The sequence below is a fragment of the Eumetopias jubatus genome, unplaced genomic scaffold (genome assembly GCF_037043125.1).
Source record: "Eumetopias jubatus isolate StellerSeaLion01/CBP00866 unplaced genomic scaffold, mEumJub1_p1.0 scaffold_10, whole genome shotgun sequence".
Classification (NCBI taxonomy): Eukaryota; Metazoa; Chordata; class Mammalia; order Carnivora; family Otariidae; genus Eumetopias; species Eumetopias jubatus.
In genome coordinates, this window is record NW_028274816.1 from 59,616,331 (window position 1) to 59,635,330 (window position 19,000).

At 42.3% G+C, this 19,000-nt stretch overlaps 1 protein-coding gene across 1 annotated transcript; it reads left to right on the plus strand.

Moving 5' to 3' along the window:
- The first annotated feature begins 107 nt into the window (after positions 1-107).
- On the plus strand, positions 108-14,430 carry LOC148163266 (uncharacterized). Its single transcript, XM_088027784.1, has 5 exons — positions 108-1,036; positions 4,047-4,249; positions 6,410-6,536; positions 7,210-7,302; positions 10,652-14,430. The coding sequence occupies exons 2-5, from the start codon at positions 4,235-4,237 to the stop codon at positions 12,610-12,612; spliced, it is 2,196 nt and encodes a 731-aa protein (XP_087883910.1). The 5' UTR covers positions 108-1,036; positions 4,047-4,234; the 3' UTR covers positions 12,613-14,430.
- The last annotated feature ends 4,570 nt before the right edge of the window (positions 14,431-19,000 follow it).

Here is a 19,000-nt window from a genome sequence, read left to right on the forward strand (position 1 = left end):
TTCAATCTTTATGAATCTTAAGGCTTAAAATATTTTTGCTTCATGTTTACTTTGCATCTATTTGAATATTAGATGCACTTTAAAAAAATCGAGTATTTGCAATTTTTTAAAAATAAGTGGCTTATTGAGCTATTTAAAAAATTAGTCTTTTTCTTATTCCTTTTAGAGTAGGATGTGGAGAGTGGATCTCATATATTGATGGTGGAATGGGTTGGTATACTGACTGGAAAATACTTGGCAATTTCTCTCTCACATGCATACGCCTTTTCCTCCATTCTTCCCTATTTCTGGCCTTTGGTCCTCAAAGCCTGTCTTCCTCTCTGGACCCAGGGAAAGCTCCGCCTGCGTCCTCGCTTCAGCCCTTCGCCCTGGGCACTAACCTTTTTTGACTTTCGGTGGCCTTTTCCCCTATTACTCGCCCCCAAGCCTAACTGGCGCGTTCCGGCGCTTTTATTTCCTAGTCAGTGACCACCATCCCTATGCCCTCAGAGCTTCTGCGGACGTCGTGCTTTGTCCAAAAGTCGCTTCAAGCCCATTTTTGCTAGAAACTCGGTGGAGGAAGCGTCTGTAGGTGGGTTCGCCTTTTCCCAAGCGTGTTTTGTGATGGACAAATACCTCCACTTCCTGTTAACAGGGTCGTGCCAACTGAGCCGTCTAATTTTAATCTTCTAGGCGGCTAGCTGAAAGGGATGTCCGCCGCGTCGTTTTTGCCCGGTTTAAGCGTCCGCCTGGAGACGCCCGTGCGTTTCTGCCGGACCGACCGGCCCGTCCGCTTTCCCAGCCGCCCCTGCTCGCGGGCGCAGAAGAGGCCCCTCGGCTCGCCGTACGACCGTCATCCAAGATGGGCGCCCCCGTAGGGCACGGCCAGGGCGCGGCCATGTTGCCGCAGCGGAAAAACCGGGATCCGGTTGCCTTTTCTCTGGAAACGCCTCAGACCCTTGTTGGCCACCGTCCCGGGGTGCTGAGGGACGCTGGCGAAGTTTAGCGAAGTAAGTTCAGGCGCCCACCGGTCGCGGTGGTGCGTGGCGAAAATCAGGTCAGTGTCAGGGTGTGTTTGTGGGTCGACGTTCGCCTTGGGTGATGCGGCTGGGATTCCAGGGGGCGGAGAGCGTCGGCGGATGTTCTTCCGTGTTAGGGTGTGAGCTTGTGGGGGCCCCCGGCGCCAGTCAGGGAGGTGCTGTCGCGGCTCGTGGTGGAAGCTCTCTGCGGCACGGCGATCTGGCGCCCAGGGCACACCTGGGGGCCGCCTCCTCTCTGGGGCTCAGAGCTTGCTAGCCGCAGGGTTGTGGCTGTCGGAGGAGGCTGCATGCGGTGCGGCATTTGTTCGGGGCTCAGAGATGAGCTGTTTCGGGGTTCACGTGCAGGGGTCTGTGGGGGCTCACGGGGGTGCCGCCCCGAGCGCCCGGGGCGCCGGGGCGAGTGTGGGCCGCGCCTGGAGGCCCGGGGCTTGGCCGGGGCGTGCTGAGGCCGGACCTCGGCTGCTGCCGCAGACGCCAGGTGCGTTTGCGTCCCCCTGCTGCCCTGTAGCCCCAAGTCTTCAGCTCTAGTTTTTAAACCCTCTTGGGCACCCAGCCTCACCCCTTCCTCTCGAACTTTCAGCAATCAGAGTTTTAGATAGAAGCCTAACCGCCTGAGCCACCCATACACATCCTGAATCAGCCTTCTGTTGGTGCCTTTTAAAGACAGTTGCAGTCCTCCAGTTACTCTAAATGCCTCTGCGATCACCTAACTAATAGAGTTCTAATAGCTTTTTACTCGTTTCCTTTGTTTACTTAATGAATCTTGTTTACAAGTAGTCTTGGCCTGCGGTGAAGTGGAATGAAAGCGAATTTTAGAATGAGTTGAATCTGATTTTTGTTTTTTTGAGATTTTATTTATTTGAGAGAGAGGGTGAGCAAGAGAGAGGGCGTGAGCTGAGGGGCAAAGGGAGAGGGAGGAGCAGACTCCCCACGAGCAGGGAGCCCAACCGAGGGGCTCAGTCCCAGGACTCCAGGACCATGGCCTGCGGTGCAGGCAGACGCGTACCCCACCGAGCCACCCAGGCGCCCCTGAAATGAATCCGACTTTTCAATCCCATTGTGTAATTGATGTGACCTGTCTGTTTCCCTGATAGCAAAAAGAAGTTAAAGTCTCTCCCTCAGGTGTTGTTTTGAAGATTAAGTGAAGTAAAATACCTAAAATAGTGATCTGTGATGGCAGGAACCTAGTATATTTGACTAAAAAGGCTGATAATTTCCCCATATTTATGTTTTTGTGCTTTGTAAAATTTGTATTTATAACTCATTTTCTCTCTCCCTGCCTCCCCTTTGTTTCTCTCTCTTTTTTTTTTTTGGTATGAAAACTTTTAAAGCTGTGAACTTGCCTTAATGATCTAGCAACGGCAATTTTATTTTAATTGTAGAATGCTGATCATTTTCTGATTTAAAATATAAGTGCTCTTATGAAAAATATAATGAAGAAACTAAATGTCCTGTCAAATATTATACTGTTGCCAGCATTTCTTTTTCAGAAATTCTTAGAAGTAGATTTTTTAAGTTACTAGCAATACTTTTGTTGACTGTTTTAAATTGAATGTTAAATTATTCCAGTGAACTGTCCTGTGCTTTAACACTGACCTTGACCTATGTGTGCTTTAAGATGGTATAGAATTTTTTAATTTAAATGTTATAACTAACCACCTGACTCAAGAGGTATATAGATATGTTAGGTGAATACTGATAATTTGCCTCTTTTTTTTAAGATTTTATTTATTTATCAGAGAGAGAGAGCAAAAGCAGGGGGAATGGGAGGCAGAAGGAGAAGCAGGCTCCCCACTGAGCAAGGAGCCCAGCAGAGGACTCGATCCCAGGACTCTGGGATCATGACCTGAGCCAAAGGCAGTCGCTTAACCGACTGAGCCACCCAGCATCCCCATTTGGTACTAATTTAGACTTAAACTCTTACCAGTTTTGTTTCTCTTGACTCCTTGCTCCTCTACTTATGTTGGAGGATCCCTTCCTTTTGCTTGAAGAACATTCATGTTTGCTGTAACACAGGTCTTCTGATGAAGAATTTTCTCTGCTTTTGCCTGAAAATGTCTTTATTTCAGTTCTATTTCTAAAGAATATTTTTGCTGACTATCCTATATAGGTTTATACTTATAATACTCTAGAGAGTATCAAGAAATAGATGGTAATGAGAAATTAAATAAGACCCTGCTTATTATTTGCTTAGCACAATGTTCTCAAAATCAAAGTGTATGCATCCTGGGATGTCAGAAGACTTTTGAAGAGGTAGATGGACATGCATGATTTAAAAGATAAATGGGGCACCTGGGTGGCTCAGTTGGTTAAGCATCCAACTCTTGGTTTTGGCTCGGGTCGTGATCTCAGGGTCATGAGATTGAGCCGTGTTGGGCTCCGTGCTGTGCGTGGATCCTGCTTGGGATTCTCTCTCTCCCTTTCCCTTTGCCCCTCTCCTGCTTGCAGGTGCTTTCTGTTTCTTTATAAGTAAATAAATTAATTAAAAAATAAAATAAAAACGAGTACATTTTAACTGTCTATATGTCCTCTTTCCTAAAATGGACCCACCTGAGGAGTCCCCTGCCACTGGGCATCACGCTCTTCTAGGGCTGTGTCCCACATTCCCCCCCCCTTTTTTTTTAAAGATTTTATTTACTTATTTGACAGAGAAAGAGAGAGACACAGCGAGAGAGGGAACACAAGCAGGGGGAGTGGGAGAGGGAGAAGCAGGCTTCCCGCTGAGCAGGGAGCCGGATGCGGGGCTCGATCCCAGGACCCTGAGATCATGACCTGAGCCGAAGGCAGACGCTTAACAACTGAGCCACCCAGGTGCCCCCCACATTCCCTTTGACAGTCATACTACTTCTACTCTACAGAAGAAAGGTGTGCTTCCCAAACCTTCTTAATATCATGTTTTCTTGGCCCAGAGCACTTAATAAAAAGATCTTTTGGGGCCTTGGTTTAAGGTGAATGCACAGAAACAGTGACAACATCTGGGCCTAAAGAGAATGTACCACCCAGAGTAATTTGCTTTTCGGCCTGTAGGTGCTGGCTTCCCAGGATAAGAGGGATCAAGGGGGAAAGGAAGAGAAGATTCCAAGACTTAGGTAACGTCATTTCTGGGGAAACCCTTGATTGGAGACTGAGATTTTTGAACAGAAATTTAGAGCTGATCCAGAAGAGCTAAAGACCGAGAATCCAAGTTAGCAGCTATTTCCCAAAATCAGAAGAAGATGATCCAAGCCCAGGTGACTTTTGGTTTCTTTTATTCTTTACTTTATTTCTCAATGGATTAGTAGAGATCTACAAAAGAAAAGTCAGTGCAATTAAAAAGAAAAGTGTAAATTGAGAATAGCAGGATCTGGAGAAATCCGGGCAAAGTAGAATCAGGAACCTATTTTTCATAGGATTCGTACTTTGTGATTCATGTTGGAATGAATACATGTGACTGTGTAAGACCCTGTAGGTCACATTAGCTGTCAGTGTGCTGCAAATATCTCTGACAGTCATCACAAGGGAATCTTGTAAGTTTCATGGTAGGCATTACTGTGATCTGTTTCTACTGCCGACACTTCTGACACCAAACATGAGTTTTTCCACACCCATGACCAGTTCTCCAACTCTCCAGATACCACCTGTCTACAATTTGATTGAATCTTGACACTGACTACATGGAGTTACTATCATACTGAAGTTTAAAGGGCTCAGCCCTGCAAGACTGCCCGCATTTCAGAAGCCAAGTACTGAGTGCCCAGGGTACCCATACTTCTGACTTGACTACAAATAGGCAGTTCCCACAGTCCCTTCGTCGGTTTTGATAAATCACTACGGTGACTGACATAACTCAGGAAAACCCTTTACTTCATATTTACCAGTTTATTATAAAGGATAGAAGATGGGAAAAGCCAAATGGAAGAGAGGCGTAGAACAAGGTATGGAAGAAGGGGCAAGGACCTTCCATGCCCTCTCCAAGCAAGCCACCCTCCCAGCACCTTGATGTGCTCACCAACCTGGAAGTTCTCTGAGCCCTGTAGTGTAGCGTGGGTTGTTTTTTGTTTTTTGTTTTTTTTTTTAATATTTTGCTTATTTGAGAGAGAAGCATGTGCATGTGCACAAGTGGGGGAGGGGACAGAGGCAGAGGGAGAAGCAGACTCCCCACTGAGCACAGAGCCTGATGCAGGGCTCATACCAGGACCCTGTGATCATGATCTGAGCCAAAGTCAGACTCTTAAACCACTGAGCCACCCAAGTGCCTCCGGACTGTAGTGTTTTTTATGGAGGTTTCATCACATAGGGGAGATTGATTAAATCACTGGCCATTAGTGATTGTCTGAATCTCCAGTCCCTCTCCCCACCCTGGACAGCTGGGGTGGGGATGAAAGTTCTAGCCCTGTAATCAATAGGTTGGTTTCCCTAGCAACCAGCCACATGCTTAGGTTTATCTAGGGGTCCGCCAGAGTTACCTCATTAATATAAATTCAGGTATGGTTGAAAGGGGCTTATTTATAAATAATGTAAGATGCCCCTCCCACCCCAGCCACTTAGGAAATTCCAGGGCTTTAGGAGCTCTTGTGCAAGGAACCAGAGAGGAATACCAAATACAAACCTCTTATTATATTGCAACATCACAGGCACTGACTGTGAGGAGAAAACAGACCGGTTTCTTGAGGGATGTTAATGTTTCATGGCACATAGGTCTGAAGTCACATAGGTCTTTGATGGTTCTTCAGAGAGATGTTGTGGTGGGTGAGGTCCTTAACTGCCTTTACTACTTACAAATGTAAAAATGTATTTCTTACAGCTGTTGCTTCATTGTGTTTATTGTGGTATTAACCCTGCCTAATTATATGCACACATACATATATATTTGTCTATGTACATATACGTGTCCATAAATATGTTCTTTATAGTTTTTTTTTACAAATTTGTTTAATTATCTGTTAATCCTTTTGTTTTATACAGTTTCTTTTATTTTGTTTATTAAGCACTGAAATAGTATGTATTGTCTCATGACTATTATCTGCAGTCTCTTCATTACTGGTTTTGGTATTGGCTCAAATGCTCATGGTGAATTTAGAAATCTGTATTATTTGTCTACTTATAAGTATTATATAGTTCAGTATTGGCAAGTAGATGCTCAAATATATATAGATTACAGATATTCTTACACTAGGCAAGAGGGTTTAGTGACACATATTACAGAAACTTTCTTAAATTTTCAAGTTTGTTGAATGAATAGAAGATTGCACAATGACATAATATTATACAAGATTTCTTCTTCACAATGTATTAAAGAATAAAAACCACTATTTCCTATATGGCGAAATGAGCAGAATAATTTCCTTTATCTGTTTTTTCCATATCACCACAAGAATATCACTTCATTAAACATAACTGTGTTATAACAGGAATCCCTGACATTTGATGATGTGGCTGTGGACTTCACCTGGGAGGAGTGGCAGCTCTTGGTCCCCGCTCAGAAGGACTTGTACCGGGACATGATGTTGGAAAATTATAGGAACCTGGTATCAGTGGGTGAGGACAGCTCCCCTGTGTCACTCATAGGGTGCTCTGCCAGTGGCTCTTTCTTTCTCAGCTACTTAACTCTTTATTTTTTTTTAAGATTTTATTTATTTATTTGACAGAGAGAGAGACAGCGAGAGAGGGAACATAAGCAGGGGGAGTGGGAGAGGGAGAAGCAGGCTTCCCGCCGAGCAGGGAGCCTGATGCAGGGCTCGATCCCAGGACCCCGAGATCATGACCTGAGCCGAAGGCAGTCGCTTAACCAACTAAGCCACCCAGATGCCCCAAACTTAACTCTTTTTTTCTTTTTTAAGATTTTATTTATTTATTTGAGAGAGAGAGAGAGCACATGAAAGGGGGAGGGTCAGAGGGAGAAGCAGACTCCCTGCTGAGTAGGGAGCCCGATGCGGGACTCGATCCTGGGACTCCAGGATCATGACCTGAACCAAAGGCAGTCGCCCAACCAACTGAGCCACCCAGGCGCCCAAACTTAACTCTTTAATACTTTGAAATGGTAGATCCTCAGATCCTTCTCTTGCCTTAGACAAGTGGGTATAATGTCCCATCTTTTGAGAGAAAAGCCTTGATGTTACAGATGTGAAACCTGTTTAGTCCCTAAAATGTAACATTATCCCTTCTTGATCTACCCCAGTCCACTAGGTCTTCTGTCTTTTCTCACGAACAGGGTATCAAGCCAGCAAACCAGATGCACTCTCCAAGTTGGAACGAGGAGAACTTTGGATGCTAGAAGATGAAATCCACAGCCGAATCTGCCCAGGTGAGTGAGAACTGCCAAGATGGGCGGCTGCAGTAGTATTCTGGTCAGTCAGAGAAGGCATCAGAACTGTGACAGTGTCTGAGGAAACATAAACAGCCCCTCCCATATGAGAACTCTTTTCTTTGTTGAAGTTTAGAGGAAAATATGCCCCTTTTTTTTCTTTTGAGATTGGATCCCTGTTTACTTTATATATTTCTTATTTTTGTTTGCATGGTCATCTTCCTAGGATTTTCTTTTCTTTTTTTATTATTTTTAAAGATTTTATTTATTTCTTTTTAGAGAGAAAGCATGCGTGAGCATGGGGAGGGACAGAGGGAGAGGGAGAGAAAGAATCCTCAGCAGACTCCCCGCTGAGAGCAGAGCCTGATGCAGGTCTCATTCCCACAACCTGAGATCATGACCTGAGCCAAAATCAAGAGTTGGGGGCGCCTGGGTGGCTCAGTTGGTTAAGCGACTGGCTTCGGCTCAGGTCATGATCCTGGAGTCCTGGGATCGAGTCCCACATCGGGCTCCGCTTCTCCCTCTGACCCTCCCCCATCTCATGTGCTTCCTCTCTCTCATTCTCTCTCTCTCAAATAAATAAATAAAAATTAAAAAAAAAATCAAGAGTTGGATGCTCAACCGACTGAGCCACCCAGGCGCCCCCTTTTTAATTTTTTTTTAAGGATTTTTATTTTTAAGTAATCTGTATACCCAACACGGGCCTCGAACTTACAACCCCAAGATCAAGAATTGCGTGCTCCAGTGACTGAGCCAGCCAGGCTCCCCCTCCTAGAATTTTCTATAATCTTCTTCTTCTTGATCCACCGTGACAGTGTTTTTACCTGTGTTAACCACCTCTCCTGCTATGAAATTCCACTTTCCAGGCCTCTCTGGAAAGAAACAACTTTGACTTCATCACTTTTTTCTTACTACTTTGCTTGCCTGCCTTACTAGGAAATAATGATTTTGTTCCATAATATCTAACCCCACGTTGGATGCTTTGTCTCCATGATAACCTGGTTTTTGCTGTGCATTTACGTCATTCTTTGGCTTCCCTCCCCCACTTTCCCACCAGAACCCTGGAGGTTCTCCATACTTCTGTTTTCATTTTCTTCTCAGTTCTCATAACTCTGAAAAGCTTCCTTTATTCCCATGAACTAACCTTTTTCCCTTCTCTCAGACATCCAAATTGGCTTCTCTAATGCATGCTTTCTTTCTTTGTATTTTGCCCTTCTTCATGGCAGTTAGCCTATGACTTCCCATTTTCTGTGTGAGAACAGGAATTATCTTCTCTCCATCCTTTTTTTTTTTTTTTTTAATTTAGGTTCTTTTTCAGCTCAACACAACTACAGATTTTAAATTTCTCCCTATCCTGGCGTTACCTCATTACCTTGAATGTTCTCTACTTGTGGAGCTTTCTTCTTTTTGGGGGGTGGTGAGGGGTAGAGGGAGAGAGAATTTTAAGTAGGCTCCACTGCCTGACACGGCTCAGTATCACAACCCTGAGATCATGATCTGAGCGGAAATCAAGAGTTGGATACTTAACCGACTGAGCCATCCAGGTGCCACTGAGCTCTCTTCTTAAAGGTCATTTGATTAACAAGAAAATATCTTTTTTAACATGCTACATGATTTCTAACCCAAACCATGTCATAACTTATGTCTGCTGCTAATTATCTGCTTCGTGGTTTTGTTAATTCATATTTTCTTTTAGTTATTAGATGTTATCACTGCATTTATTTTCCTAAAGCTTTTGTTTTCACATGATTTTTTTTTTTTTTTTTTTTTTTGGTAATTCGGTCAATCATGCCCTGACACTGGCTGTGTTGATTTATTATTACTTTTCAATTTCTAAAGTGATGGCAAAATGGAATTTCTACTGATTTTTTAAGACTTGAGTCTGATTCTTTTTTTTTTTTTCTATTCAAGTATAATTAACATACAGTGTTACTAGTTTGGGGTATACACTATAATGATTCAACAATTTTATATATTTCTCTGTGCTCATCAAGATAAGTTGCTCTTAACTCCCCTTATCTATTTAACCCATCCTCCCACCCACTTCCCCTCTGGCAATTATCAGTTTGTTCTCTGTATTTAAGAAACTGCTTTTTTGTTTGTCTCTTTTTTGCTTTGTTCACTTGTTTTGTTTCTTAAATTCCACATATGGGTAAAATCACAAGGTATTTGTCTTTCTCTGGCTGACATATTTCATTTAGTATTGGATCCTCTAGGTCCATTCATGTTGCAAATCGCAAGACTTCCTTCTTTTTTATGGCTGAGTAATATTCCATTGTATGTGTATACAACATCTTTTTTATCTTTTTTTTCCAAATTTTTATTTAAATTCTAGCTAGTTAACATATAGTGTAATATTGGTTTCAGGAGTAGAATTTAGTGATTCATCACTTACATATAACACCCAGTGCTCATCACAACTACCCTCCTTAGTACCCATCATCACCCAGTTAGGCCATCCCCACCTCCCTCCATCAACCCTCAGTTTGTTCTCTATAGTTAGGAGTCTCTTATGGTTTGCTTCTTTTTTTTTCCTTCCTGTATGTTCATTTGTTTTGTTTCTTAAATTATACATATGAAGTGAAATCCTATATTTGTTTTTTTCTGACTTATTTCACTTAGCATAATACACTCTAGCTCCATCCACATCATTCCAAAAGGCAAGATTTCATTCTTCTTGATGGCTGTGATACCACATCTTCTTTATCCATTCATGTCAGTGGGCATTTGGGCTCTTTCCATAGGTTAGCTATTGTTGATAATGCTGCTATAAACGTCAGGGTGCATGTGCCCCTTCAAATCTGTATTTTTGTATCCTTTGCGTAGATACCTAGTAGTTCAATTGCTGTATCAGAGGGTAGTTCTATTTTTTAAAAAAGATTTTATTTATTTATTTGAGAAAGAGCACGTGAGAGAGCACAAGCAGTGGAGAGGGAGAAGCAGGCTGCCCATTGAGCAGGGAGCCTGATGCAAGGCTCAATCCCAGGACCCTGGGATCATGACCTGAGCTGAAAGCAGCTGATTAACCAACTGCGCCACCCAGGTGCCCCAGGGTAGTTCTATTTTTAACCTTTTTTTTTTTTTTAAGATCTTATTTGTTTGAAAGAGAGAGCAAGCACGAGTGAGGGGAGGGGCAGAGGGAGAGGGAGAAGCAGGCTTCCCGAGGAGCAGGGAGCCCGATGTGGGGGCTCGATCCCAGGACCCTGAGATCAAGACCTGAGCCAAAGTCAGACACTTAACAGACTGAGCCATTCAGGTACCCCCACATGAAGGCATTTTTAAAACAGTTTTATTCCAAGCTAAGATTATGAGAGATTACAGAATAATTCATTGTTCTTTTCTCTCCTAGAAACCAGGAAAGTTGATGATCCTCTGCAATGTCACTTGCAAAATCGAAGCATTCAGAAGAGTGTGAAACAATGCTGTGAACATAATACATTTGCAAATATTCTTAATCAGAGTGAAAGTCATTCCCTGTTAAAGCAAAATTATGATATGTTTGACTTACTTGAAAAACCGTTAAAATCAAATTTAAGTTTTAAAAGCCAGAGTATAAACTGTAACTCAAAGAACTCTACTGAATTTAATGAAGATGGAAAATCTCTTCTGCATACTAACCATGAACAATTTTATAGTGTAATAAAATTTCCTGTAAGTGTAAAACCCACCAACAATAATTCCCAGGTCATTGAGCAGCAGAGAACTCCGAAGATGCGGAGAGCCCATGTATGCTGTGAATGTAGGAAAGTCTTCGTCAAGGTGTCTCAGCTCATTGATCATCAGAGAGTTCATACTAGAGAGAAACCTCATGGATGCAGTCTGTGTGGGAAGGCATTCTCTAGAAAATCCAGGCTAACAGAACATCAGAGAATTCATACAGGACTGAAACACTATGAATGTACTGAATGTGACAAAACATTCCTCAAGAAATCACAGTTCAATATACACCAGAAAACACATATGGGACAGAAGCCTTATACATGTAATGAATGTGGGAAAGCGTTCATCAAGAAGTGTCGGCTTATTTATCATCAGCGAACTCATACAGGAGAGAAGCCCCATGGATGCAGTGTATGTGAGAAAGCCTTCTCTACAAAGTTTAGTCTCACTACACATCAGAAAACTCATACAGGAGAGAAACCTTATATATGCAGTGAATGTGGAAAAGGCTTCATTGAGAAGAGGCGTCTTGTTGCACATCATCGAACTCATACTGGTGAGAAACCTTTTATATGCAATGAATGTGGGAAAGGTTTCACCTTGAAGAACAGTCTTATCACACATCAGCAAACTCATACAGAACAGAAATTATATACATGCAGTGAATGTGGAAAGGGCTTTTCAATGAAGCACTGTCTCATCGTACATCAGCGAACTCATACAGGAGAGAAACCCTACACATGCAATGAGTGTGGAAAAGGCTTCACCTTGAAGAGTCCTCTTATCAGGCATCAGCGAACACATACAGGAGAGAAACCCTATGTATGTAGTGTATGTGGAAAAGGCTTTACCATGAAGAGTGATCTCATTGTACATCAGCGAACTCATACTGCAGAGAAGCCATACATATGCAATGATTGCGGGAAAGGCTTCACTGTGAAGAGCCGTCTGATTGTACATCAACGCACTCATACAGGAGAGAAACCTTATGTATGCAGTGAATGTGGAAAAGGCTTTCCAGCAAAGATACGGCTGATTGGACATCAGCGAACTCATACAGGAGAAAAGCCCTATATATGCAACGAATGTGGAAAAGGCTTCACAGAGAAGAGTCATCTCAATGTACATAAGCGCACTCATACAGGAGAGAAACCCTATATATGTAACGAATGTGGCAAAGGCTTAACTGGAAAGAGCATGCTGATTGCACATTTGCGAACTCATACTGGGGAGAAACCGTATATATGCAATGAATGTGGAAAAGGCTTCACCATGAAGAGTACTCTAGGTATACATCAGCAAACTCATTCTGGGGAGAAACCATACAAATGCAATGAATGTGATAAAGCCTTCAGGAAGAAGACCTGCCTCATACAACATCAGAGATTTCACACAGGAAAAACTTCCTTTGCATGTACTGAATGTGGAAAATTTTCTTTGCGTAAAAATGATCTCATTACCCATCAGAGAATTCACACAGGAGAGAAACCATATGAATGCTGTGAATGTGGGAAAGCCTTCACTACAAAGTCAGGGCTCAATGTTCATCAAAGAAAACATACAGGAGAGAGGCCCTATGGATGCAGTGATTGTGGGAAAACTTTTGCCCACTTGTCAATCCTTGTTAAACATAAGAGAATTCACAGGTAGTCACTTTGGGATAACCTGTTGCCAGTGATAGGCCCTCAAGATAATAGTATGTAATGAAGAATAACAATGCAAAGAATAGTATTATCTTTAGTGGTCAATTGTGTCATGTTTTATGTTGATGAAAGAATTTACAAAACAACTCACATACAATCAGCCTTGATGAAAATATTTTAGGACATTATACATCTAAAAAGTGTAGACTGAAATAGATTCTATGAAGGTGACAGACTAGGAAAGCCGTCAGTGGGAAGTAGACGCTATCACGTGATCATCACAGATAATGAATGAATATTTCTAATTGGTAGAACTATAACTGTGGGAAAACCTCTGCCCAGAAGTAAGACCTCAGTAGATGTCAGTTCACACTAGACAAGTACTTTCCTGTGGCAATAAATATAGTAGGGCTTGAAGTAATATATTTGCCAGGAAATCCATACAGAAATAATTTAGGAACACATTCAATGTGGTGGACTTTAGCAAAATATCAGACAACTTAAAGGAAAGAAGCTTTGGGGAAATGATGAATGAGAGCGTTCTGTCATGTCTAAAAATAATTAACGGATAATACACCTAAACATAATTAATGGATAATATGCCTCACAAGCATGCAGAACAGGATACTTTGGCTTTATTTCTGATTGCCTTATCATTGGTTTTATAAATTTTAAGTAGTGGCAGTTACTCTCAACATGGATTAAATTTTAATATGTACAATGCAGGAGTGTTCCATGCCTGTGTCATTATATAATTAACTTTTGAATTTCTTTAGTTCCAAGTTTAGTTGTTATTACAGAATACTTGAAGTTCTTCAAAATGAAGTAATATATTCATTTCATATGTATAACTCAATGTATTTGGATGTTTAGCCAAGTTTATAAGCAGCATCAATTTTGAATTTGAAATAAGTTTAGAATCATAAAAACTGGAATATTTCAGGGATTTCCTAAATGCCCTTCAGCCAGCTACTTCCAAAGGTAAAATTTTACATAACCAGAGTTCATTACCAAATAGAGGAAAGTGAAATTATTATAATGCTTTTAACCACAAGATTTACTTGGATCTCACCAGTTTTGACATGGACTCATTTTTGTTTGGTTTTTATGTACAGTTTTAAGAAACTTTATAACGTGTACGTTTGTGTAACCAACACCACAGAATGTTTTGTCTACACAGACTTCCTCATGCAAACCCTTCATAGTCACATTTTTCTGTGAACCTAACCCCTGGCATCAGAGATTCTGTAAGTTTGTCATTTGTAGACTATGAGGAAAGTAGAATCACTTAGCACTTACTCTTTGAAGTTGGCTATTTGACCTTGTGAGATAATAGAAAATATATACATTGGTCTCTGCCCCTGGTTCCTGGCACACACTCCTAAAACCCTTGTAAATTACTAAGTGATGAGTGCACTAGGGGCATTTTTTATTCTAATGAGGCAACCCTGGGTGGGCTCTCCTGTACGGCTTCTGGATGGGGACTTGTCACCAGAGAGACTAAGCCATAGAAGCTTAGAACTTTCAGCCATGCCTCCCCTCCCCACCTTCCCCCCAATCCTCCAGAAATGGGAGAAGGAAATTGAGTTAATAATTGATCAATTCTACCTGAGGAAGCCTCCATAAAATCCCCAATGGTAGGTGAACATACAGGTAGGTGAACACATCCAGGTACATGGAGGGTAACATACCACAACTCTGTGGGGTTAGAAGCTCCTGTGCTTGGGACCCTTCCAGGACTTATCCTGTGTATGTCTTCATCTGGCTGTTCACCTATATTCTTTATCATAGCCTTTAATAAACTGGTGTAAGTGTTGTCTCTGAATTTTTTTTTAAGATTTTATTTATTTATTTATTTGAGAGAATGAGAGAGAGAGAGCATGAGAAGGGGGAGGGTCAGAGGGAGAAGCAGACTCCCCGCCGAGCAGGGAGCCCGATGTGGGACTCGATCCCGGGACTCCAGGATCGTGACCTGAGCCAAAGGCAGTCGCTTCACCAACTGAGCCGCCCAGGCGCCCAGTGTTGTCTCTGAATTCTGTGAGCTGCTCTAGCAAATTAATGGAACCAGAGGAGGGGAAGCTCCCACTTGTAGCCAAGTCAGAAAACGTAGGGAATGCGCAGACCTGCTCCTTGCCATTGGCACATGAAATGGGGAGAGGGGCACACTTTGTAGGACAGGACCCTTCACCTGTGGGGTCTGCCACTAACTCCACGTTGACAGTGTCAGAATAGGGTTACACTGTAGGACAGCCAGCTGGTGTCCTGGGAAATTGCTTGGTGTGTGGCAATCCCCACCCACATTTGGTGACCGGAAGTGTCCTGTGGCAGTTGTGTGAATAAAGGAGACGCACAGGAGGAGGACAAGTCAACGTAGATCAAGCGAGGAGCTCTCTGGGCTCTTCTCCGCATTTGGACACCGGACTTACAGCAAACTGGCCGCACCCAAGTTCTTCCTGCCCAATGGCTCAGGGCAACCGTCCACTTGCAGTTTTTCCCAAACTCATGATTAGAATGCACCCCACGCCATATCGGGCTTAGAGAGGTTCCCGCCTCCGAAAGGTAGTTAGCTCTGCGCCTGTGACCATCTCTTGAGAAGAGAGGAAGGCCCCGGCTGCCCTTAAGACGGTTCCTTTTCTTCCCGCCGAGGAAAGTGCGGGCAGCCGATGGCAGCTCCAGTCGGAAGCGCCAGACACGCTCCGTGAGGAAACGGTAGTCACCTCACACCGGCGTGCTCACAGGCCCTTAGAAAGCTGAGCCGCGTTTCTGGCAGGATGGGAGCCCGCCGGACACGATCCACGAGGAAATGGTGGTACCTCACAGCCGCGTGTTCGCCGGCCCCCGGCGAGCCGAGCGCACTTCCGGGAGGGCCGCCGCGCGCCAGCCGCGCTCCTCGCGGCCCTCGACGCCCCCAGCGCTGGGCGGGGGGGGGAGGGCGCGGAGAGCACCGCAGTCGGACGCCGTCCCGGGAGCCCTCAGAGGCTGCGGTGGGTCCCGAGTGAGGAGCCCAGCCGGTGAGGCGGGAACACGTGTGGGGTCGTTTTCCGTATTTGGGGTTTTATTTGGGGTCAGTCCCCGAGGAATGCGGGCGTGATTAAGGCATGGGCTTCAGAGACTGATGATGAAGGGCCGACGGCCAGGGCCTGGGGCCTGTGTGTTAACTCAGCCTGGCTCGGTGACTGAAAACTAGGTGGCGGGTGCGGATCCATGATCGCTGCCCCTCGGCTTCCTTAGCGATTTCACCGGGGGCTTCTGACGGGGAGCAGCGTGTGGCGGCAGGGGCAGGAGTTTCCATGGACCAGAGTTCCTGGGCTGGACTTGAGATGGAATGTGAGGTCAGTGTTGTTTGGGGAGTGCAGGGTTTGTCTGTGTTTGACAACATAGGAGTCTGGAAGTTTTGAGACCCATAGCCCGGGGCTAGTGGGTGTTTTGCGGCTCAACTTTTGGACGGTGGAAACATTTCCTTTCGGTTTTTCAAGTCCCTTCTCAAGGTTCTACAAAAACGTGAAGAAAAATTTGTCTCCTACATCCACTCTTCTCACTGTCCCCACAGAAACCGGAGTAGTTCACCATAATCAAGTGGTTTGTCCGTGAATAAAGAGAGGATTTTTAACTAATGGCAAAGTTTACCCGGATATTTCCTTTCAGGTTTGACACAAGTAAAAGCAACCATTTTCTTAAATTCTTCTCCTCAGTGAGAGCAATTTTGTTAAAAGAAATTTTTTAGATTACCTTTCCAAAAATTGGGGTCATCTACATTCAAGACTCTGCCTATCTTCTAACACGCCTGTCTGTTTTTGCATTGTCTCTGGCAAATATTAAGAGTTCCTCTTACTCCACCTTATCACCAGCATTTTATACTTTCAGTTTTTTTGGATTTTGGCAATTCCAATATCTGGGTATTTGTATCACACTGCAGTTTTTAATTTGTAATTTCCTAATAACGAATAATGTTGATCATCTTTTCATATGCTTGTTTGCCATCTGTTTGTCCTTGATCAAGTGCCTGTTCAAGGTCTTTGCCCATTTTTAAACTGACTTCTCTTATTGTTAACTTTTAAGAATTCTTTGTGTTCTGGATACCAGTCCTTTATCAGATATATGACTTGTGTGATGAATGTATAGATTCTTTTTTTTTTTTTTTGCTTAGGAACATCTTTGTGTTCCCGCATGATGTGTTGAAGTCTGTCCTTTCTCCATTGAATAGTCTTTGTACCTTTGTCAAACAGTTGAGTATATTTGCTTTGTGTGGGTCTTTTCCTGGGATCTCCATTGATCTATGTGCTTATTTTTTCAACAATGCTATCAATACCAATACTAGTATGGGTTTATAAGTCTTGAAATCTACTGATGTAAGCACTGTATGTATGATGGTTCTTTTTGGCCAGAATTGGTTTTGATATTTTCAGTGGAGAAAACTGGCACACATACATTTACTAGATCAACATTAAGTCATTTTGATATTTGGTACCCCTACCTATGATGTGATGAGAAAGGAACTTCAGTTCTGAGTGTCTTTCCAAAATGCATAATCCCTGTTTAATGAGGAAAACTTAGACAAAGTACCTGATCAGTACTCCTCAAAATAATTGAGAGATGAAAAAGAAAAGACTAATGAATGGTCACAGACATGAGAAAATCAAGGAAACATATTTTCTAAATGCATTATTGCAGGTGCCTGGGTGGCTCAGATGGTTAAGCGTCTGCCTTCGGCTCAGGTCATGATCCCAGGGTCCTGGGATCGAGTCCCGCATCGGGCTCCCTGCTCCTTGGGAGCCTGCTTCTCCCTCTGCTTCTCTCTCTCTCCCTCTCCCTCTGTCTCTCATGAATAAATAAATAAAATCTTAAAAAAAAAAGAAAGAAAAATAAATGCATTATTGTATTCTTGGGCAGAAAAAAGATAGTAGTGGAAAAACTTGTGAAATATGAATAGAATCTGTAATACAGTTGAGTATTATACAATGTTGTTTTCTTAATTTGACAAATGTACCATAATTATATAAAGTGGTCATATGAGAGGAAGCTGGATAAGGTATATGTGAACTCTTTGTAGTATTTTGTGACTTTTATGTAAATCTAAGATTTTCTGAAAATAAAAAGTTTATTAAAAATAGATAAAACCTATGTCAATTATATCTTAATAAAACTGGGGAAAATAGGTGTAACTAAATTTTTATCAATTTCTCATTGTAAACATACTCCCATATTATAAAATGTTTATGCATATCTATATATAATATTATTATGCGGCTGTAATAATATCATAGGTGAATTTGTAGGATGGTAACTAGAGTCACATAAAATGTATGCATTAAAGTAAGGTACACTTGAACAAAATCTTCAATAATGTTCAGTTTCTATTTTGATCCTCTCATTATCCAAATTCTTACATTCTCACTGCAAGATTTGTTGTAACTTTTTTCTTATATGTTCCAGACATCTCCATTTACTTTTATTCCTAGGTAGTTTATATTTGCAATTAGACTTGGTGTCTTTTAAAAAAAAATCATACCCTATACATTTTGTAGTATGGTACAGCAATTCATTTTAACCGGTTTATTGTCAAAATGTACATATAACATTTACCATTAGTGAGTGTACAATTCAGTGACATTCACTAAGTTTATAGACTTGTGCCACCATCACCACAATCCAATTTTTAGAAATTTTCGTGACCACCAAAAGTAACTGGATGGTTGTTTTGTTATTGTTGAATTTTGACAATTCTTTTCTTTTTTTTAAGATTTTATTTATTTGTCAGAAAGAGTGAGCACAAGCAGGGGGAACAGCAGGCAGAGGGAGCAGGCTCCCCACTGAGCAATGAGCCCAATGCGGGATTCAATCCCAGGACCCTGAGATCATGACCTGAGCTGAAGGCAGACGTTTAACCTACTGAGCCACCCAGGAATCCCAACAATTCTTTATATATTCTAAATACGAGTCCTTTATCAGATGTATAATGTGGAGATATTTTCTTCCAATTTCTGGCTCCACTCTTCACTTTTTAAATATTGTGCTTAGGAAGTACAAATGTTTAAAAGAAAAAAAAGTACAGATGTTTTTATTTTTATTTATTATTATTTTTTAAGTAGGATCCATGCCCAATGTAGGGCCTGAACTCATGACTCGGAGATCAAGAGTCACATGCTCTACCGACTTAGCCAGCCAGGTATCCGAAATACAAACATTTTAAATTTTAACTAAGTCCAATTTAATACTTTTTCTTTTATGGCTCATCCATTACTGTCTTGTCTCAGAACTCGCTAACTTATTTGGTTTATGAACATTATCTCCAGTTTGCCTCTCTAAATTTCATACTTGATACCTATATTTAGGTCTTAGTTAATTTTTGTATATGGTTAGAGTTAAGGGTCCTAATTTATTTTTCTGCAAATAGA